We start from the raw sequence: 17952 nt of genomic DNA on the forward strand, positions 1-17952 counted from the left end.
GACCCGGTCACGGGCACGTGATCTATACTACTCCATCTACCTAGTGGTGGACACTATGCGTATATTCTGCAAATACAGGAGCTCTACACTGTGTAAACATATGTACAAGGCAGATACCAACAAAATCCTATTCAAGTAGTATCAGAGCAGGTCTTTGCAAAATCTACCAAGCAGGTCTAAAAATCACTGAGGGTTAGATGTAATGATGGCCTCGGGCTTCACATGAAGATGATCGTCTTTTTGCTCGGCTTGGTTTAGAACCGGAATGTTGATCGACTCTTTAAGAGCACCGGATGTCGCTCTCGCCAGAGGGCTGGGCTGCGGCGAAACGCCCGGCGTATCCCCCTTGCTCTGGTAATCGGTGAGACCCTTCCGGATGGCGAGAACCTTGTCCACGATGACAGCATCAATTCCCTCTGCCACTTGGAGCTGCACAGACTGTTAGTAAAGAAAGCATACGAACGGTGACTGCTCTTACATTAACGCTTTCGGGATCATTGTTAATGGCGCCATACGACACGCAAACCAGACCAGATTCCTTCACTACTCGCACCAAGCGTGGGCAGAGCACCAAAGCTTCGGCCTGCGAGACAACACCCAGCAGGTTCCACCGAGATGCAAAACGAATCGCTTCCTGCAAGCTGCTAGCTCGGATATCACCAACAGGTGAAGCACCAGAGTCCGTCAAGAAGAGGACCGGGATGGACGGCTGCTTGAACGAGATCAACAAGCAAATATCCGGGTTAAAGCTGGAAAAGATCATGTTGCGACCCTTGCCCATGTCATAGACCTGGGTCAAGATCGTGTCCACGAACGAGTTCAGCTCCACCGCATATGTGTCCATCTCCTCCTCCTCGCTCTCGTGGAGCATAGGATATTCTGCGATCCGGGTCAGATCGACATGTAACTGTTCTTCACGGGGGGATAATACTCACTCAATTCAATATTAAATCCTACCGACTCGGGCAGTTCTCGGAACAATGCCTCCAAAGTGGCAAATGGGGCCTGGATGTGGTTGCCGCGGCTGTTGCCCTTGAAGCCCTTCTTCTTGAAATCCCGGGTATGCTTGATCTTCTCGTTAAGCTCCCAGGGATCATACTCGGACCCACCAACGGACATAGACCGCTGACGGAAAGCCGTGTTGGTGTTTTCTCCAAAACCGTCCGGTGTGCGTGACGGGGATCCCTGTCGACGCGAGGGACCTTTATCACCCAGCTGGAGGAACTGCTCCAGGGTAAGGGTGTGGACGGGGGCATCAATGCCTGTCTCGCTAACGAGGAAGTCGTGGTAAATGACAGGAACATGATCCTTAGTGAGCTGGACATCGAACTCCACATAGGAAGCGCCCAAATTCGCGGCAGCGATGAACGACTGGATGGTATTCTCGCCCAGCTGCAGTGAATTGCGGCTGGCCATGTTCTTGCCCAAACCGCGATGTCCGATCACCATCGTCGAGCTCATACTCTTCCAGTAGGTCTGATTCCCCGTGATGGTCATGTTGGGATGCTTGAAGGGCGTGATGATGAGAAAGTTGAATGTCACCGAGCCAATGACCTCTAGGGTGTTGGCGGCCACGATGGGAACCGTGGAATCGCCCTTCAGATTGATGCGGTGCGATCCCACCGTCGGCTTAATGCTAGAAAGCAAGGCGACGCCACGTCCGACGACCTTGTCTTTGGACCCAGAGTATGTCGGGATGAGATCAAAGAGGAGCCTCACTTTAGTGGCATCGGCCGCATGGAAGACGATCGGTTCGGTGGAGATGTTATCCTGAACAGGAAGGTCGATCACCTCTGGCTCTCCATGAGCCCCGCTGGCAGAAACAACCAGAGACAGGGCAGTGTCGAGTTGAGTGGAATGCGCGTTCTCCATGGGAATACGGTCGAGATTCACAGCTTCCATATGCGTCCGCATATCCATAGTTCCCAGGCTGACCAGAATCATGGACTCATCAGTGAGATACCGGTGGCCAAAGGTCTTAATGGGTTCCGCATTCCGAAGAGAACTTGTTCCAGGATTGCCATTGGATCTCCGCTCGGCAAGTGAGGATGGTGGAGGAGAGGGAGGCTCGGAAGACAAAGCAGGAACCGGTATCACAGGCTCCGCTTCGGCAATCTCAGGCTGGGGAGTGACCTTGGCAAGACACCGGGCGATGTCGAGATGGCCCCTCAGAGATGCATGCTCCTTGGCCGTCCATCCGGAAGAGTCGTACCTCTCCAGATTAGCACCGGCCTCGATGAGGAGCTCCGCCACGCTCAACGATCCATCGACACAGGCAATAAACAAAGGCGTCCAAGAATAAGTGTTCTCGGCAAGTTCGGTATCCGCCTTTTGCTCGTCGTTACCGCCGAGCAGGATTTTGGCACACTGATCATGGCCGAAGCGAGCTGCGACATGCAACGCGGTTTCACCCTGTTCATCCTGGTAGTTGATATCCACGCCGGCCTCAACCAAAAGCCGGACAATATCAACAAAGTTGGCTTTGGTGGCCAAGGCCAGCACCGCGCTGGATCGCGAGACTTGTTTGCGAATCTTCGCCTTGTCCTTGTTGGCACCGTGCCAGTTCTCCGACTCAAGAAGGGCTTGGGTCGTTAGTGGATGGCCTCCTACAACACTCAAGTGCAACGGAGCCCAGCCATCATTGTCCTGCCAGTGCGGGCTATCAATGCCCTCGGTGACGTCGAAAAGATCCCAGGCCTGTAGATATTCGATAATAACTTCGCAGACGACTTTGAATCCATACTGGGCGGCGTAGTGCAGCGGGGTGCGCCCCGCGATGTCCTTCGCGATGAGTGCACCTCGTTGATGGGGCTGGAGCTGGTCCAGAAGATGCTGCAGGAGCGACACAGAAGGATCGGACCTGTCCAAATGACTGGGGAGATCTGCCTCCATCACGACCGAACGAGGAGGTTGAAGGGTTGGCAGGGCCGCAGGAGTGATATAGTTCGATGTCTCCAGAGGGAAGTCCAGGATCAGGGAGGCAGATTGTTCCGAGTCCGTAGTGGACTGGGCCCGGCCAATCGAGATCACCAGTCGATGGACACAATTGCGCTTGTTAATGTCATCGTCTTCATCCAGGGTGTCCATGCGACCCAGGAGAACCGAAATGCAGGCCTTGGAGCGGTAGAAGATGGCCCGCTGAAGCAGGCTGTTGAGAACCTTGGGGTACACATCTTCTTCACCTGACTCATCTGCCGCCGCTTTCAGGGTTTCAAGCAGTTCTAACAGTACATGAGTGTCATCCTTACGCAGAGCCTCGTCGACGGTCAGAAGCATGCTCGCAGGTAGGTTCAAGTTCGGGCGCGCGGGGCCCTTCTTCAACGACAGAGAAGATCGCGTGGAGCTAGCATCGTCGTTTATTTTTTGCTCACCCAAGATAGACAAACGGTCGTTGATTTTCTTCAACGCGTCGGTCACCCGGGTGTTCGAAGCGAACGGTGCTGGCTCCACCTTGGTCTCCAAGTACTTCTGCTGTGCCTCGGCGCCAACTTTCTTGTCGAGCTTCTTCGTGATTTTGATAAAGCCTCGACGGTTAACCTCGCCGTACCACTGCAATTTACGCAGTTGACCGCGCAGTTCCAACAAGGCGGCCAGGAGATCCTCGACGTCCTCGGAGTCTAGACGCTGGCCACCATCCAAGGACTGTCCATATCGGTCCTCCAGCAACTTCAGACGACGAGAGAAATCGGCATATTTCTTGTTGTAAAAGTAATCGACATCCTCGAGATTTCGATCGAGGGAGTAGAAGAAACCTAGAGGGTAGCGTTAGAATGGCCGCACTGTGATGCAGACGACATGTTTATCACAGAAACAACTTACCTGCAAGGTCGGCATTCTGTCCAGCCTTCACATTCTCCGCTGCGGCCTTAATGAGTTTCTTCAGGGCCTTGTAGCGGATATAGGAAGAGCTCCACTCGGGAACCATGTTGCGAGGCAGATTGCGTCCGAACTTCATCTTGACGATTTGTTCGCTGTTCTTTCCAATGGGTTGTGAGAGAAAGAATCAATCGGGGAAGGCTCTTATGGAGAGTACAAATATGATATACAGACACCCCAGCTCTTATGATCCCGGAAATTGACTGAAGTCAAACGGTAGGGATGTCACGGAGATCAGATATTATCGGAGGGGTAGATCCGAGCAAGACAAAAGGAAAATGACAAGTAGAGCTTTGAGGAGAACAGCGCCATGTGTCAGTTTAATGCGAAGACATGGGGAAAGCAGAAAGGTCGAGATTCTGGGAGGTGAAAACCTGAGGAACTTGGCGACAACAGCGACGAGCTGTAAGGAGGGAGTGAATCAGACAGACGGAGAATTGCGTGCGAATGGTAGGAGGGTTGAAAGAAAGCGCAATGGCCAGCCAGAACAATGGCTCATATACTTAGTTGCAAATGTATGGAGTAGGAATGTTCCGTCCCGATAAAGGAGACCGAGACCAACTTCTGGAACCTATCGGCACGTGCACGGGTCAGCGGTGGATGCTGATTTTTTGGGGGGGGGCTTCGAGTAACAGTAGGTAACCAGAAGGACGGATTGCATTTGCAGCATGCACCCCGGGGGCAGGGCTGCCAAATACTAGTCCAGGGGGGCTAGTGACTGGCTAGGAGGCCCCATCGTGACTAACAGAGGCTCCTCCACCGCGACGTAAGAGAGGTGCAAACTAACCTCGACCCAGTAAGGGGACGCCGAGAGGGTCGCGAAGTCGAGCACAGGCTCCGGGCGGAGAGACCATTGAAGGCCCGGCGCTGGATCTCCTGCCCGGCGGACGCCCTCTGATTTGCTCGCGCCACTCGGCGAATGGCCGGTTCGAACCACCGCGCGACGATGGATCCCAAATTCTATTGTAATTTGCAAGGCACGGGTCACAGGGGGTCAAATGGATTGCTGGAGAGATCAAATGGCGGTGGATAAATTATTGATACTCGATGTAAGCCCAGATGAAGGGTTGCCACAGGAATTTGATGATCGTATTCCTACTCCGTAGGTACTGTCCGTTGGTGATAGTGAATGGCAGTACTAGTAGCCTCTAAGGAAACCCAAGTATTATCAGCAAGACGAGTCTGGACCATAGCAGGCACCCTATATATAGCCGGGGGACCCGCCAACCAGTGCTAGGGCCTGAAGGATTCTTCCATCGCGATAATACCATGGCGTATTAATTGCCAGTGGAGGAGGGTTGGGCTCATGATCACCCTCATCCTCCAACACCGTTTCATCTGATCGAGGAATGGGATAGGGGGGATGGAACCTCGGGCTGGGCAAAAAGAAAGTAAGAAACCAGCAACCATTCAGCCATCAGAAATGGCGATGGTGGGGGGGATACTTGGCTGCATGGAAGGCGATGGGGAAGGTGGACGGAATGGACGGCCTGCACGTCACATGCCCTGCCCTGTCCGGGTCGGTGAGAGCGACGAGGATTCTGCTCGCGTTCCTGGTTGACTACGGCCATCTTCCGACAGAAGGGAAGGATAGAGTGATATTAATATCCCCGTTATTATTGTGAATTGTTTTAATTTACACTAGATACCTACTCCCATCCAACGGGGGTTGGCAGTCTCCTGGGAAAGTCTCAGATTGCTCAGGTTTCGCCCAGGTAGTACACAGTAGTAGTACTATCGACCTATCATCTCCTCCATCTGTTGATACCTGATACATAGTATATTGCTCGGTGATCAGTCACCGGTCACCACTCAGGCCATTTCCCAACGATCGACCGTCCGAAAGCTTATCAGCTGTCAATTTCTTACCACCCCTCCATGAAGGGAACCCCCTGCTAGCATTGGGTCGACACTATCTACCGGTTAGATAGACAGGGGGGTTGGCGTGATCCGTTCTTCCACCGGTACTTGTATGTGGAGTCGCGGACAGGATCGGAGATGAGGACTGGGTAGTAGTGTAGTCCTGTCCAAACACTCAGAAAGTGAGGGATCCCGAGGGCTTGCTGTGCAACTTGAAAGAATCGTAGCTGAATCCAATTTACATCACGGGATATCGCCTGCCCCGCTCCAAGTGACGTCGATGGCCGGCGGCCTGCTATCGAGGCTTACCCATCCGGAGGAATCCGGACGGCTCTCGCGCTCCGAGGAAACTTCAACCGCGTATTTCATCGTGCATATCATTCAGCTAGTCACTTGAATAATTCAATCGCACCCAGGCAAAAACCACCCTGGTCTATGGCGCACTCAGAAGGGAAGCCGACCCGATATTCCCTGTATCGTTGAGAATCTTGTTGAGAATCACCCGGACGCCGTTCCCACGCTCATAAACCAGCCAGAGTCGTAAGTAATTCAGCAGAAACCACGCAGGAAGGCTAAAATAGAACACGGTAAGAAAGGACGCCGGCAAGACAACTACCAACGCCGAAAAGAGATCTTCGTAGGTAACTAAACATCACAGAACACCACATCACGGAGCCCCCAGCCCATGGATCGTAAATCGGAAACGCTACATCAATCAAGCCCAGATCACCGAAAAAGAAATCATCGAACAAAAAAAATTTCGCTGACACGTATGCCAGCCTAGGATGCCGCCAGGGTCTTGGCCGACTATCCAACCAATGGCTTCAACGCTTCCACTCCAACTTGAAGCACCGCCGTGTTCTTCGTCTTCTTCAGCACATTAGTCAGTATGTCAACACCCCCACTGGCCTTGACAGCCTCTTTGGCCCGCCGGCCAATGTCCCCAGTTGCAAGGCAGGTCATATTCCGCACACAGGCCACACCGCGATGCACCAAACCCTCATCCTCTTCTTCGCACATGGCCAGCAGCAACTGGACCCCGCGAGGTCGTTCAAGGATCCCTGCGATGGCTGCTTCAAACTCGGTCAGCATCGCAAGAGCTCCGCCGGCGGCACTTCGGGTGGCCATATCATCTGTATCGGTGAGAGCCAGTAGCACGTGTAGGCGCTGAGCCGCTCGCTTGGAGCCATCGGCAAATTTGACGATTCCGGACTCGCAGGTCATCAAGTTACAAACCAGCTCGCAGGCGGCCCGCTGGACCAAGGGGCTATTGGAGAGAAGGAGATCCTCGACCACGGACCAGGACTGACGAACAATGGCCTCAGGCGCAGCCTCATCCGGGTGGGAGGCCAGGTTCGTCAGAGCAAGGAGGCTCTCAAAGACAGGCAACAGATCCCGCGGCTGTTCTGCCGTCAGAGTACTGGTCTCGGGGGTTGCCAGAAGCACGGTCAAAGGCCTGATTGCGGAAGTGATCTGGGGGAACCCAGAGGACGGAAACACGTGTACTGGGTTGACAGAAATCAGGATTCGCGCAAGTGCATGCGACGCATTCTGTACGGCCTCGTTTGAAGACCCCTGCTTTGCGGTTGCCATACCGAGTAAGAACTTGATAGCACCTTGCTGCGCCAAAGTTCCCCGGGATTTCCGGTCCCGGGACAGAGCAAGGACAATTTTGCCCATGAGTCCCTGCACCGAGGGCAAATTCGTCTTGCCACAATCAACCAAAAGGGGCATGATGCCTGCTTTAATGAGCGCGTTGCAACGAGCGATGACATGTTGCTCGTCATCAAGAGGGTCAGGGCCAGCCCGGGCCCCATTAGGGGAGGCGTCGGCATAAGATTTTAGTTGGGACATTTTCTTCTGTTCTTCCGTCAAACTGGGAAGAAACTGAGTCAGATTTACGACGATCATGAGGCCGCCATAAAGCACTGACGAATCAGCGCAGTTTTCCCGCAGAATCTTCAGTAGATCTTGAAGGAATGCCGGGTCCCTGGCGAGTTGCTCCTTGACGGCGGGCTTGACGGACGCGTAGGCCAAACCCTCGATCACGTTCGACAAATTCTCAGTCTTACGCTTCGACATTAAATCCTTGAAGCGATCGACCAGCTCGGTGACCCGGGTGCTTTCCTCATCACTTTTGCCATTAGCTTCCGAGGGCCCGGCTTGTGCAGCAGTGCGGACCTTAGCCAATATGACGGCCGCCAGCTCGGAGCTCTCGTCACTGCCATTTGTAAGGAGATGGGAAAGCCAAGTTGAGAGGTGCTTCGAGATGGCCTCCCGGCACGCTTTGTTCATGCAGGCGGCGTTCAACAGTTCCAGAAAATGGGGTTCCACCTTTCGGCTCTTTGCATCTCTGGAGGCCAGGGGAGCCAGAGCGGCCATGAAGCTCTCCGATAGGAAGAGACTAGCCGCAACTTCCGGGATCACGGGGAAGACGGCAGCTGTGGCCGAAAACGCCTCGATCAAGTCGTCGCTGCGAGCTTTGGTGATTTTAGCAGAAACAAGCCTAGAGAATCTATCTTCACCGACTTGCTTCGAGACTTCCAGATATTTGACTGTTGCCAGGGTCGCCTGACTCCTCCACTCAAGAGGGAGTCGACTATCCAAGGACGACATAATGACCTCCAGTCCTTCATCATCAATCAATTCCTGCAACTTCTCTGCATCGACAGCGAGTAAACGCGCGATGCCTTTGAGGGAGCGACCGTCCATATCATGGCCCGATTCCATGAGCTTGGCGATGAAGAGCAGAAAGAGCTCGCGCTCACAATGTAGACGGGCATCCTCGGATGGCCATACGGCAGGATCCAAGACCACGGTGTCAAGGCATACGGCAGCCGCGTCGCCTCTTTCATAGATCTCATCAAAGAACGCGGTCACCGAAACCTGCAACTGCCCCGAGAAGTAGAGCCGTACACTGGTATTCTGACGAACCAGCCCTGAGATAATGTCATCCTGCAGCGACGACAAGGCATGTGGCCTTTGCGCTAGCAACAGCTTGACACATTCCAATGCAACCTCCTCGGGAGGCTTGAGTCCGTCCGTTCGGAGATAAAGGGCCACTTCCTTTCCGGCAGACTCATCCTTCCCACCGGTATAGCGTCGGCAGAGATCTAGGAGATGGTGGCCATTTTCCTCCTCTTGCTGGATTTTAACGAAAGCTTCCTTGACCGCAGGATGCTCTGGGGCTAGGGTAAGAGCTTCTCGAAGGTTTCGTGAGGCGGCCTGCAATTGCACCACGGAGAGTTGTTAGTCACATGGAATGTATGTTATCGGCGAACAAAGCAGAAGCCACGCGCCGATAGCAACCCCGCGGGGTCGGTAGCAAATGAAAAGTCGAGACCTACCTCACGATGACCAGCATCTATCAACTCAACAGCCTCCCGTGTCAGATGTACAGCGCGATCCTCGCTCGTAGAGTGAACCATTTCAGGCCTGAGACGAGAGCCGATAGGTGTAGGGCGGGACACAAAGGGTGATGTGATACCGGTTCTGGAGGAAATTAAGAAATCGGCGGGGAGCAAGGACTGATAAGGGAAACAGTCCGAGAGCAAGACGGGAGTATTCCGAGGATAGGTCGAAGGTGGTGGCCGGGAGAGTGGAGATTGAAGTAGTCGTAGTCAGAAAGAGGTTGAGGGAGCTGCGTCAACCCACGACCTCCGGAGCGATGGTCGAGCGACAAGACACACAGGCAATCATGGAGAAAAAGGACGAGTAGAAGGGTCGCGTTGCGGTCGCAAAGCCAGGGTGATGCTGACAGGATGCAGGAGGGGAGTATGAATAGAAAAAGGTGTGGAGGGAGAGGTAATGGTGGGAGTGGTGATTTTCTTTTCCCTTTTTCTTTCTTTCTTTTTTTTTTCGCCTCTGGGCGTGGATGGAGGGAAGTTAACCTCTGGATTGTATGGGGACGGAGGGGAGGATTGGCGGGATGTGGGTTGGAGCCAGTTGGAGCCTTCCTTGGAGGAACGTAGGTACTAGGTACGGTAAGGTAACCGGTAACCTACCGGTGTGACAGGTCCTTGGAGCTCCGAATGCCCAGCAAACCGGGGGAGTACAATTCAAAACGGTTTATTACGGGTACGAAAAGGCGCCCTATTTCCACTCCCACGGCGGAGGAGGATGGAGGGTAAGCAGCCGGCATGCATATTCCCACTTCCCACTTCCCAAGGCCCCCTTCCGCCCGACGGTCGGAGGCACCCCCCCCCTGGTTCGGCCGCCCTTCGGCGTGCGCTTAACTCCGGGTTCTTATATTATGGAGACTCAAAGAGGGGGTTATCATTTCCTCTGAATCATCGATAGTAGGTAAGAGCATCAGCACCAATCTCATCCTGATCCCCTCGTAGTATTATCATCCACAGGGAAGTCGGGGAAAGGCAGCCAGAACTATAATCCCCTCCCCGTGACATGAAGCCGACGGAGCATCCGGTTGCCCAAGACGGAGTGGGTTCCCCGGGTGGCTGGAAGCCTGGAAGCCTGCGACTTAGAGGGGGGAGGAGGACGGACGGCGTATCGTCTCCGGTCTCAGATAAGATGGCTAAGAATAACAATTCACGCTTGGAGTCGGCACCCTAGCCGATAGATACTAGATAGAACAGACTAGCCTACCGATTGCTGGTCCAGCTCCCTCCTCCCCATGTATCTACTCCGTATACATGCCTATCTGCATAATACCATTCAAGATTGATCCCCCCCCCTTTCCCCCTACGCTTGGATCCCAATGACGCCTTCTCCGGCTTGGATGGGAAGTTAATAATGGCTAACCATGGCGGATGATAAGAGCACGCAGTTTCATCTAATCGGAACTTTTCTCTTCTGATGCCGATAACACCAACCACAGGGGCCCGTTGCATCACGTTGCCGCCGCCCCGTCCTCATAGATACACACCCACCCCTTTCCAAGGCGCAGGTCAGTCTGTAATCTGTATTGACTGGAGGGAAGCAAACTGATCCGCATCCCAACCTCCAAGAGTTCTTGGTCCGATAGTCTTGTCGCACTAGTGGTCGTCTGGTCGCTTGGCTACATCTTTGATCTACGCCTTTTTCCTCCTTCGAGCCGCCCTGTGCCAGTGTAACCGACCTTGTATGGTCCAGCCAGCCCTGCGTAGCTACATCAGACTCCGTACATCTACATCCAATCTGCTGGGGGTGGCATATCTCCTCCGTGCTGAGCCCCCTCCCGATTAATGCTGGATCTACTCCGTACATACGGCGTATGCAGGATTGCTGATGCAGGATCAGATGCGAAGGCCCTTCTTCTCAACCATTTCCAAATGGGACGAAGCCACGTCCCTGGAGGAGACGCACTGATACACCCCCCGTCGGCTCGACGCCCGTGGCCAATGAGCAGCGGCCTCGGCGGTGAGGCCGAGGGCTTGGTCCATGCAATATTCAGCATTCCCATCGACACAGCCCGGCTATACAAACATGTTGGGAAGGACAGGCCTGCTCCGGACCGGACAAAATGCCCATCACGTCAGAGGACAAAAGTCCTCCCAGTCCGCCCACCAAGCGTGGACACTCGACGCGCCTAGCCTGAAGACCACATGCAATTCGCGGACCGGAGAACAAGGCCCCCGGCGATCAATCCTGCGATCGGAACAATTCAGAGGTACGCTTAACTACACACGTAGAAATGATCATCACTGAAGGATCAGTCTCGTTACATCTTAGTCAGGACAGGCGGAGGATCCCTTTCGTCAGCTTCCTTCCTCGGGCGCATCACATGAGGCAGCCCTCCTTAATGCTTGAGTGCAACTCGCTGATGCCAACCCGGACACGTCGCCCGCCACGTGATCGCTGCTGTTGTTGCTGCTGCTGCATGCCTGGAGACACGGCCTTGCCTCCGCTCATCACCACCTCTTCCTCGCTGCCTTCAACGGCAAACACCTCCACCATCCACTCATACCAAACCTTGCGGTCGTCAGTCTGTCGATACATGGTCACCACCACCTCGCCATTGTCCGGTACATTGAGAGGGGTCTAACATTGCATCTCATTAGCATCCTGTGCTCCCACAGTGGCTGGGGCAATACAAACCTTCAATGGGAAGTAAATCGGAAACCAACTGATCATGTCTGCGCTCTTGGTGTCCATCGTGACTGGATTGGTGGACAGTTCAATGTCGCGGTATAGCACTGTCTCAAAGTATCCAGCCAGCCCGTGGCACACTCCTCGGTTATAAACGGGGAAAGATAGGCGAGTCCGGCGTACATTATGTGCGTTGGAAATCGTCGATGTGGATGGCAATTGCGGTGGGATGTGCCGGTTAGGATGTTCGAAGGACCATGTTGTCTGTACAAACGGAATGGGCGTCTCCCCCGAACCTGGAAGGGTGGAGATTGAGTCCCAGGCACTATACCTGGCGCTTCCATGAGTAGAACTCATAAGTGCAGCAGCGGAGGGCTGGTTCGTCGAGAGGAAGTCAATGGCGTGTAACATGACTACATACGGCGTCTCGGGAGCTGCCGGGTTGGAGACAGCTTGGTTCATGACATCGGCATGGAGTTTCGGGGCCGCAATGGGTGTGAGGTGAGCCGTATAGGAAGCCGGGATAGATATCCCGTGAACAGGGTTAAGCAGGTGTGTGACACCGTCAAGGCATTCCGGGGAGAGTTCGTTGTCGCCGAATGAGCCCAGGAGCTCAGACACCAAAATGTCGATCGTAGTGGGAACGAGCTCAGTAACGGGGGGCGCGGCCGCCGATTGGGGCGCTTGCGCAGAACCCTGCTCTTCGTTGGTATTGTAAAGCAATGAGTCTCCAATCCCAAGGGTTTGTCCTACCGGTCCTGTCTGTACTCCCGAGTCATCCTTCCTCTCAACCTGAGGGCCTTTCCAGCTTCGCATGTCCGACTGGACAAGTTTAACCTGGCCACCCCATTTCTGCTCGTTGTGACGCTGGAGAAGGACAAAAGCATTGGTGTTTTTCTCTACAGCCCAAAGGTCGATCTTGACACCAGTATCAATGCTGGCCTGAAGGGCCCGCGATACGAGAGGTCCGCGACCAGCACCCACCACAACCACAACCACCCGGCCATCAGGGTTCGAAGTAGGCTTCCCTTCACTTGCCCAATCACTAAGCGCCTTGGCGATCGCTCTCTCGTACCATTTGTATTTGATGGGATCCTTCTCGAAGACCTCGTAGGTAATACTTTCCAGGTTGACCGTCAACGGCTGCAAAGGTGCTTGTAGATAGTCCTGGTATCCGACACCAAACCTTTCCATGGCACTCCGAGAGGGCTGACGTTGTTGAAGGTTTCTTAGGTATGACAGATGGGGGGTCGGGTCATAATGCTTCTTGTTGGATACGGCGGCTTGCGTGAGGCTAGGATAATCGGAGCCCGACAAAGCGGGCAACTTAGTTCCCGGGGTCTCTTCCGCGTCTACTCCTGGGAGTGTGCCAACATCACAGAGAAGAATCCATGGGGGTGTCCGAAGGCGCATGAACCGACCAATGAGCGCCTGGTGTGTTTTAGACAGCACAGGGTAGCCCTTTTGGTTCTTGATGAAGGCCTGAGCATCAATGGTAAGTAAATGAACTGGCTCGGAATACCACCGAGACTGAACGGACATAGGAGGCAGGTGTCTGGACATTGAGAGTGCTGGAAAAGTCATCTTAGCAACAAGTATGGGCGCAGCACATTAATGGGCCGGAATATCTACTTACCTACGACAAGCCTCGAGTGGTATCTACAAGTCCTCCGAATGATGTCCCAAGCATCCCAGGTCCCAAATGGATCCGCTTTCGATGATTGTCCTGCGAGAGGGTCTCCAAGGAATTCTGGGCGAGCGAGGCGAGACAGGTCGGCTATTCCATCTACTTCAGAATCCGGGTTGTCAACCATGGTCGTCCAGATATGAAATTGTATGTAAGGGGCGAGGTTGATGGCATCCTGGATCGCTCTTGCATAGTACATCACGCCTTCGGAATGGATATCTCCGTGGTGCAGTTTCGGGCCCGGAATCAAGAGGTACCCCAAGCCACAAAAAGCTGCATAGGCCACTTCCCGCATGAGAACTTGGCGAGAGATGTCTGCAATCAGAGGGTCTGGGGAGCATAAGTCAATCCAACTGCTGGTAACTCCAACTAGCTGCGACATCGTCTCATCCGGAGTCAGATGGCTATCGGCGGGAGTCAGAGGAGGGATCTCGATAGGTCTTATGTTATCGGTTGTCATCAGAGTGCCATTAGCAGCAGGTGTCAGAGGCGCATTTGGCTTGGAGCCTAGGAGGGCGAGAATCCGAGAATGAAACGTCTCCGTAGTGATTGGCGCCGTAAGCATATCATACTGAAGGTCTGAAGTTAGCACCTGATGAGAGCCAGCATTTCAGCACAAAGAGACGCCTACATTGCTTTCATGTGCTGCCTGTACAATTGTAGCAGTGATGGGGTTCTTGCGGGCGCTCTCATGCTGCCCGATGCAAAAACTAGGGGGCATGTCTTCCGGGTTGCTGAACGATTCCATGGTCGGGAATCGCAGATATTGAGGAACGATGTTAGAATAATGGGGCTCTTTGATGAGGGGATAGGAAAAGTATCATGAGCAATCCGCAGAGCTATAGACAATTGCCTGGTTCAGAAGATAGTCGACCGACTATATCTATAAAGGAGAAGGGATGTCGGTGTTGACAGCGGTCTCTATTTATGTGGAAGATAATTAGTCCCGCATAGCAAATAGCAAATCAATTGGGGTTCCCGGCAATTTTCATCTCCAAGCCATGCTCAGTAGTGGTTAATATAGCAACGGGGGAAGACTGGGAGAGCAAAGGAGCAGGCCGCCGGCGCAGGGATGCTAACAGAGAAATCGGAACCCCCCTTCAGTGGAACGTCGCGCGACAATGGCCTCCTGGATAGCCCCGCGTACCTGAGCAAACATGCATCCCGTCGCGACTTGCCGGCGGTGGTGTTTTCTGTGGGGTTTGTGGCGGCAGAATCCCCGGCGGTGAGGCGGGGAAAACTGCAGCTGTGGCGAAGGGCGGCCGACCTGCCTATCCGGGCCGCCTTTTTTTTCTGAACGGCGTTTGGCGACAACCTAACTCTCGTTCTGTTGGTCTGCAGCAAACCTCTCCCCCCGTCTTTTTTTCGTCTACTGCTAGACGTCATGGTTGATCGACGCTCAGATTCTGATAACGGTTCGCGTGCTAAGCGTCAAAAGATGGACAAGCCTGAAACCGATCCCAAGGACAACCCGTACCTGGCTCACATGTATGAGTCCTCCACCAACTCGAACTCATGGACCGATGGCGCCGCGGACCTTCACCCTGCCTTTGGCAAGATAAAGAGGCACCAGACGACCGCTGCGATTGCCAAGAAGGTGGAGGATGGTGATGTAAACCCGTTTAACGGCCAGCCGTTCTCCAGCAAATACGTTTCCATCTTGCAGACTCGTCGCGATCTTCCGGTTCATGCTCAGAGGTGAGTTTTTCAGCCTTCCTGGGCCCTTATCGAAGTCGATCTTATTATGGCAATCGGTTTCTAACTATACCTTTTCATAGAGATGAATTCTTGGAGCTCTACCAAAAGTCGCAGATTCTGGTCTTCGTCGGTGAGACAGGTTCCGGAAAGACCACTCAGATTCCTCAGTTCGTCCTGTTCGATGACTTGCCGCAAACGCAGCGCAAGATGGTTGCTTGTACCCAGCCTCGTCGTGTCGCCGCCATGTCTGTTGCTCAACGTGTCGCCGCCGAGCTGGATGTCAAGCTAGGAGAGGAAGTGGGTTACAGCATCCGATTCGAAGATATGACCAGCTCCAAGACCGTACTCAAGTACATGACGGATGGTATGCTTCTAAGAGAGGCCATGCATGACCACAACCTTAACCGCTATAGTACTATTATTCTTGACGAGGCTCACGAGAGAACGATGGCTACTGATGTTCTCATGGGTCTTCTCAAGGAAGTTGTGGTGCGTCGCCCGGACTTGAAGATCATTATCATGTCTGCGACTCTGGATGCACAAAAGTTCCAGCGCTACTTCAACGATGCTCCCCTTCTTGCAGTCCCCGGTCGTACCCATCCAGTCGAGATCTTCTATACTCCTGAGCCAGAACAGGATTATGTGGAAGCCGCTATTCGCACAGTCCTGCAGATCCATGCCACGGAAGACGAGGGTGATATCCTTCTGTTCTTGACCGGTGAAGAAGAGATTGAAGATGCCGCACGGAAGATTTCGCTAGAGGCTGATGAAATGGTAAGGGAGGCTGATGCTGGACCTATCAAGGTCTACCCTCTTTATGGTAGTCTGCCCCCGCATATGCAGCAGCGCATTTTCGAACCTGCACCACCCCCTCGCCGTCAGGGGGGCCGTCCCGGCCGGAAGGTCATTGTGTCCACCAACATCGCCGAAACTTCGCTTACCATCGACGGTATCGTCTACGTCGTCGACCCTGGATTCTCGAAACAGAAGATCTACAACCCCCGTATCCGTGTCGAGTCCCTCCTGGTGTCTCCCATTTCCAAGGCCTCCGCACAGCAGAGAGCTGGTCGTGCCGGTCGTACACGCCCCGGAAAGTGCTTCCGTCTTTACACCGAGGGAGCCTTTAAAAAAGAACTCATCGATCAGACTTACCCGGAAATCCTCCGCTCGAATCTTTCTTCTACGGTGCTGGAGTTGAAGAAGCTGGGTGTCGACGATCTCGTCCACTTCGATTTGATGGACCCCCCTGCCCCGGAGACCCTTATGCGAGCCTTGGAAGAACTCAACTACCTGGCCTGCTTGGATGACGATGGCAACCTGACCCAGCTGGGACGCCTTGCGTCGGAGTTCCCTCTTGATCCTGCGCTTGCCGTGATGCTTATCAGCTCTCCTGAGTTCTACTGCTCCAACGAAATTCTCTCCATCACAGCATTACTTTCCGTTCCGCAGGTGTTTGTCAGACCAGCTTCTCAACGGAAGCGTGCGGATGAGATGAAGGATCTGTTTGCCCACCCCGATGGCGACCACCTTACTCTCCTTAACGTATACCACGCCTTCAAGAGCCCCGAAGCGCAGGAGAACCTGAAGCAATGGTGCCACGACCACTTCCTCTCTCTGCGGTCGCTGCAGTCGGCGGACAACGTGCGCATGCAGCTCCTGCGCATCATGGAGCGTGAAGAACTCGAAATGATTTCCACCCCCTTCGATGACAAGAAGTACTACGAGAACATCCGCCGTGCGCTGTGCGCAGGGTTCTTCATGCAGGTCGCGAAGAAGGAAACCCAGGGTAAGACCATGTATTTGACCATCAAGGACAACCAGAACGTCCTGTTGCATCCCTCGACTGTCCTGGGTCACGAAGCAGAATGGGTTCTCTACAACGAATTTGTTCTCACCACCAAGAACTACATTCGGACGATCACAGCCGTCAAGCCCGAATGGCTCATTGTAAGTCCCATCCCAAATCTCCAAATGCTACCCGTTGACTAACACCGTTCCAATAGGACATCGCCCCCACCTACTACGACATCTCCGGCTTCCCCAAGGGTGAAATCCGATCCTCGCTTCTTCGCGCCGCCGAGAGACTCTCGCGCAGGGAGAAGATGCGCTCCGACTCTAGCAAGAGACGATAGACTAGTTAATCTCGTTGTCACGAAATCTATAGACCATGTTTTCTTCATGCCATGATAATTTCGAAGTTCAATAAAAGGGAATATCCGGTTCTCTTCATTGCCATCTTCATTTTTCCTTTCATCCCAAGTTCCAGGTTGATCTTTCTTACCATCTCTCGCCTCCAATATCATCATTTGCAGGGGTTCATGGGTGCTTTCACGGTATTTAGTTCCTTTTGATCTGCGGGATACCTCGGGCTTACATCTAGGCACAGTTATTATACTTTTCTCATGCATTAATACCTGCAGACTTGATACAAGGATATGTGTAGGTTGTAGTCACAGAATTATTTTCGAAGCGCACAACGCTGAGAAACACTAGGTCAGATCCTGGGTAAGGGAAGTTTGCAGCGAAAAGGCAGCGGGAAGGCTTCTTATTAGACTATAAGATTCTTAAATTTGACAACCTGATTGGCTTTTCTGTTTCATTCGTAACGTGACTTACTTTATATCGCTATTACTCACCACTTCCCCCCCCCCAAAAAGGGGAGGAGAAAAGAGCTCGAAACGTTTATTCACACTGTAGGTCTGAATCAAGTACCATATTCTAGATGCTTGACAGAGTCTTTTGAGAAGTTCAACAGAGTTCTTTGGGGTGCTTGGTTGAGCCCTTTGAGATGCTCGACAAAGCCA

General features: G+C 53.3%; 5 protein-coding genes across 5 annotated transcripts; 1 reads left to right on the top strand and 4 right to left on the bottom strand.

Moving 5' to 3' along the window:
• Positions 1–183: 183 nt before the first annotated feature.
• BO94DRAFT_600597 (glycerophosphocholine phosphodiesterase) lies at positions 184–4074 on the bottom strand (the record flags this gene model as incomplete). The annotated part of the gene is made up of 4 exons (XM_025616352.1): positions 3820–4074; positions 936–3752; positions 479–912; positions 184–429 (listed from the first exon to the last, which is right to left on the bottom strand). The coding sequence occupies exons 1-4, from the start codon at positions 3953–3955 to the stop codon at positions 184–186; spliced, it is 3633 nt and encodes a 1210-aa protein (XP_025472583.1). The 5' UTR covers positions 3956–4074.
• A 2054-nt stretch (positions 4075–6128) lies between these two features.
• Positions 6129–6502, bottom strand: BO94DRAFT_530553 (uncharacterized protein). Its single transcript, XM_025610700.1, has 2 exons — positions 6395–6502; positions 6129–6323 (listed from the first exon to the last, which is right to left on the bottom strand). The coding sequence occupies exons 1-2, from the start codon at positions 6421–6423 to the stop codon at positions 6170–6172; spliced, it is 183 nt and encodes a 60-aa protein (XP_025472584.1). The 5' UTR covers positions 6424–6502; the 3' UTR covers positions 6129–6169.
• A 41-nt stretch (positions 6503–6543) lies between these two features.
• On the bottom strand, positions 6544–9164 carry BO94DRAFT_454535 (UNC45-central domain-containing protein; the record flags this gene model as incomplete). The annotated part of the gene is made up of 2 exons (XM_025607612.1): positions 6544–8961; positions 9084–9164. 2 exons carry the CDS (start codon positions 9162–9164, stop codon positions 6544–6546), a joined length of 2499 nt encoding a protein of 832 aa, XP_025472585.1.
• Positions 9165–11261: 2097 nt separating this feature from the next.
• Positions 11262–14594, bottom strand: BO94DRAFT_562433 (protein arginine N-methyltransferase). The gene is made up of 4 exons (XM_025614285.1): positions 14082–14594; positions 13400–14021; positions 11773–13334; positions 11262–11715 (listed from the first exon to the last, which is right to left on the bottom strand). The coding sequence occupies exons 1-4, from the start codon at positions 14196–14198 to the stop codon at positions 11455–11457; spliced, it is 2562 nt and encodes an 853-aa protein (XP_025472586.1). The 5' UTR covers positions 14199–14594; the 3' UTR covers positions 11262–11454.
• A 164-nt stretch (positions 14595–14758) lies between these two features.
• Positions 14759–17682, top strand: BO94DRAFT_482693 (DEAH-box ATP-dependent RNA helicase PRP43). The gene is made up of 5 exons (XM_025608899.1): positions 14759–15148; positions 15229–17095; positions 17152–17485; positions 17539–17603; positions 17658–17682. Exons 1-3 carry the CDS (start codon positions 14835–14837, stop codon positions 17278–17280), a joined length of 2310 nt encoding a protein of 769 aa, XP_025472587.1. The 5' UTR covers positions 14759–14834; the 3' UTR covers positions 17281–17485; positions 17539–17603; positions 17658–17682.
• Positions 17683–17952: the final 270 nt, after the last annotated feature.

This window comes from Aspergillus sclerotioniger (assembly GCF_003184525.1).
Source record: "Aspergillus sclerotioniger CBS 115572 chromosome Unknown BO94scaffold_2, whole genome shotgun sequence".
NCBI classification, from domain to species: Eukaryota; Fungi; Ascomycota; class Eurotiomycetes; order Eurotiales; family Aspergillaceae; genus Aspergillus; species Aspergillus sclerotioniger.

Bases quoted from the DNA above. Each gene is read 5' to 3' on its own strand.
- BO94DRAFT_530553 (XM_025610700.1), bottom strand. From the start codon at position 6,423: ATGGGCTGGGGGCTCCGTGATGTGGTGTT. The intron at 6,324-6,394 runs CTGTGATGTTTA...GTCCTTTCTTAC, and splicing joins GGGCTCCGTGATGTGGTGTT to CGTGTTCTATTTTAGCCTTC.
- BO94DRAFT_562433 (XM_025614285.1), bottom strand. From the start codon at position 14,198: ATGGAATCGTTCAGCAACCCGGAAGACATGCCCCCTAGTTTTTGCATC. The intron at 14,022-14,081 runs GTAGGCGTCTCT...TCAGACCTTCAG, and splicing joins AGGCAGCACATGAAAGCAAT to TATGATATGCTTACGGCGCC. The intron at 11,716-11,772 runs GTTTGTATTGCC...ATGCAATGTTAG, and splicing joins CGATTTACTTCCCATTGAAG to ACCCCTCTCAATGTACCGGA.
- BO94DRAFT_482693 (XM_025608899.1), top strand. From the start codon at position 14,835: ATGGTTGATCGACGCTCAGATTCTGATAACGGTTCGCGTGCTAAGCGT. The intron at 15,149-15,228 runs GTGAGTTTTTCA...ACCTTTTCATAG, and splicing joins CTTCCGGTTCATGCTCAGAG to AGATGAATTCTTGGAGCTCT. The intron at 17,096-17,151 runs GTAAGTCCCATC...CCGTTCCAATAG, and splicing joins TCAAGCCCGAATGGCTCATT to GACATCGCCCCCACCTACTA.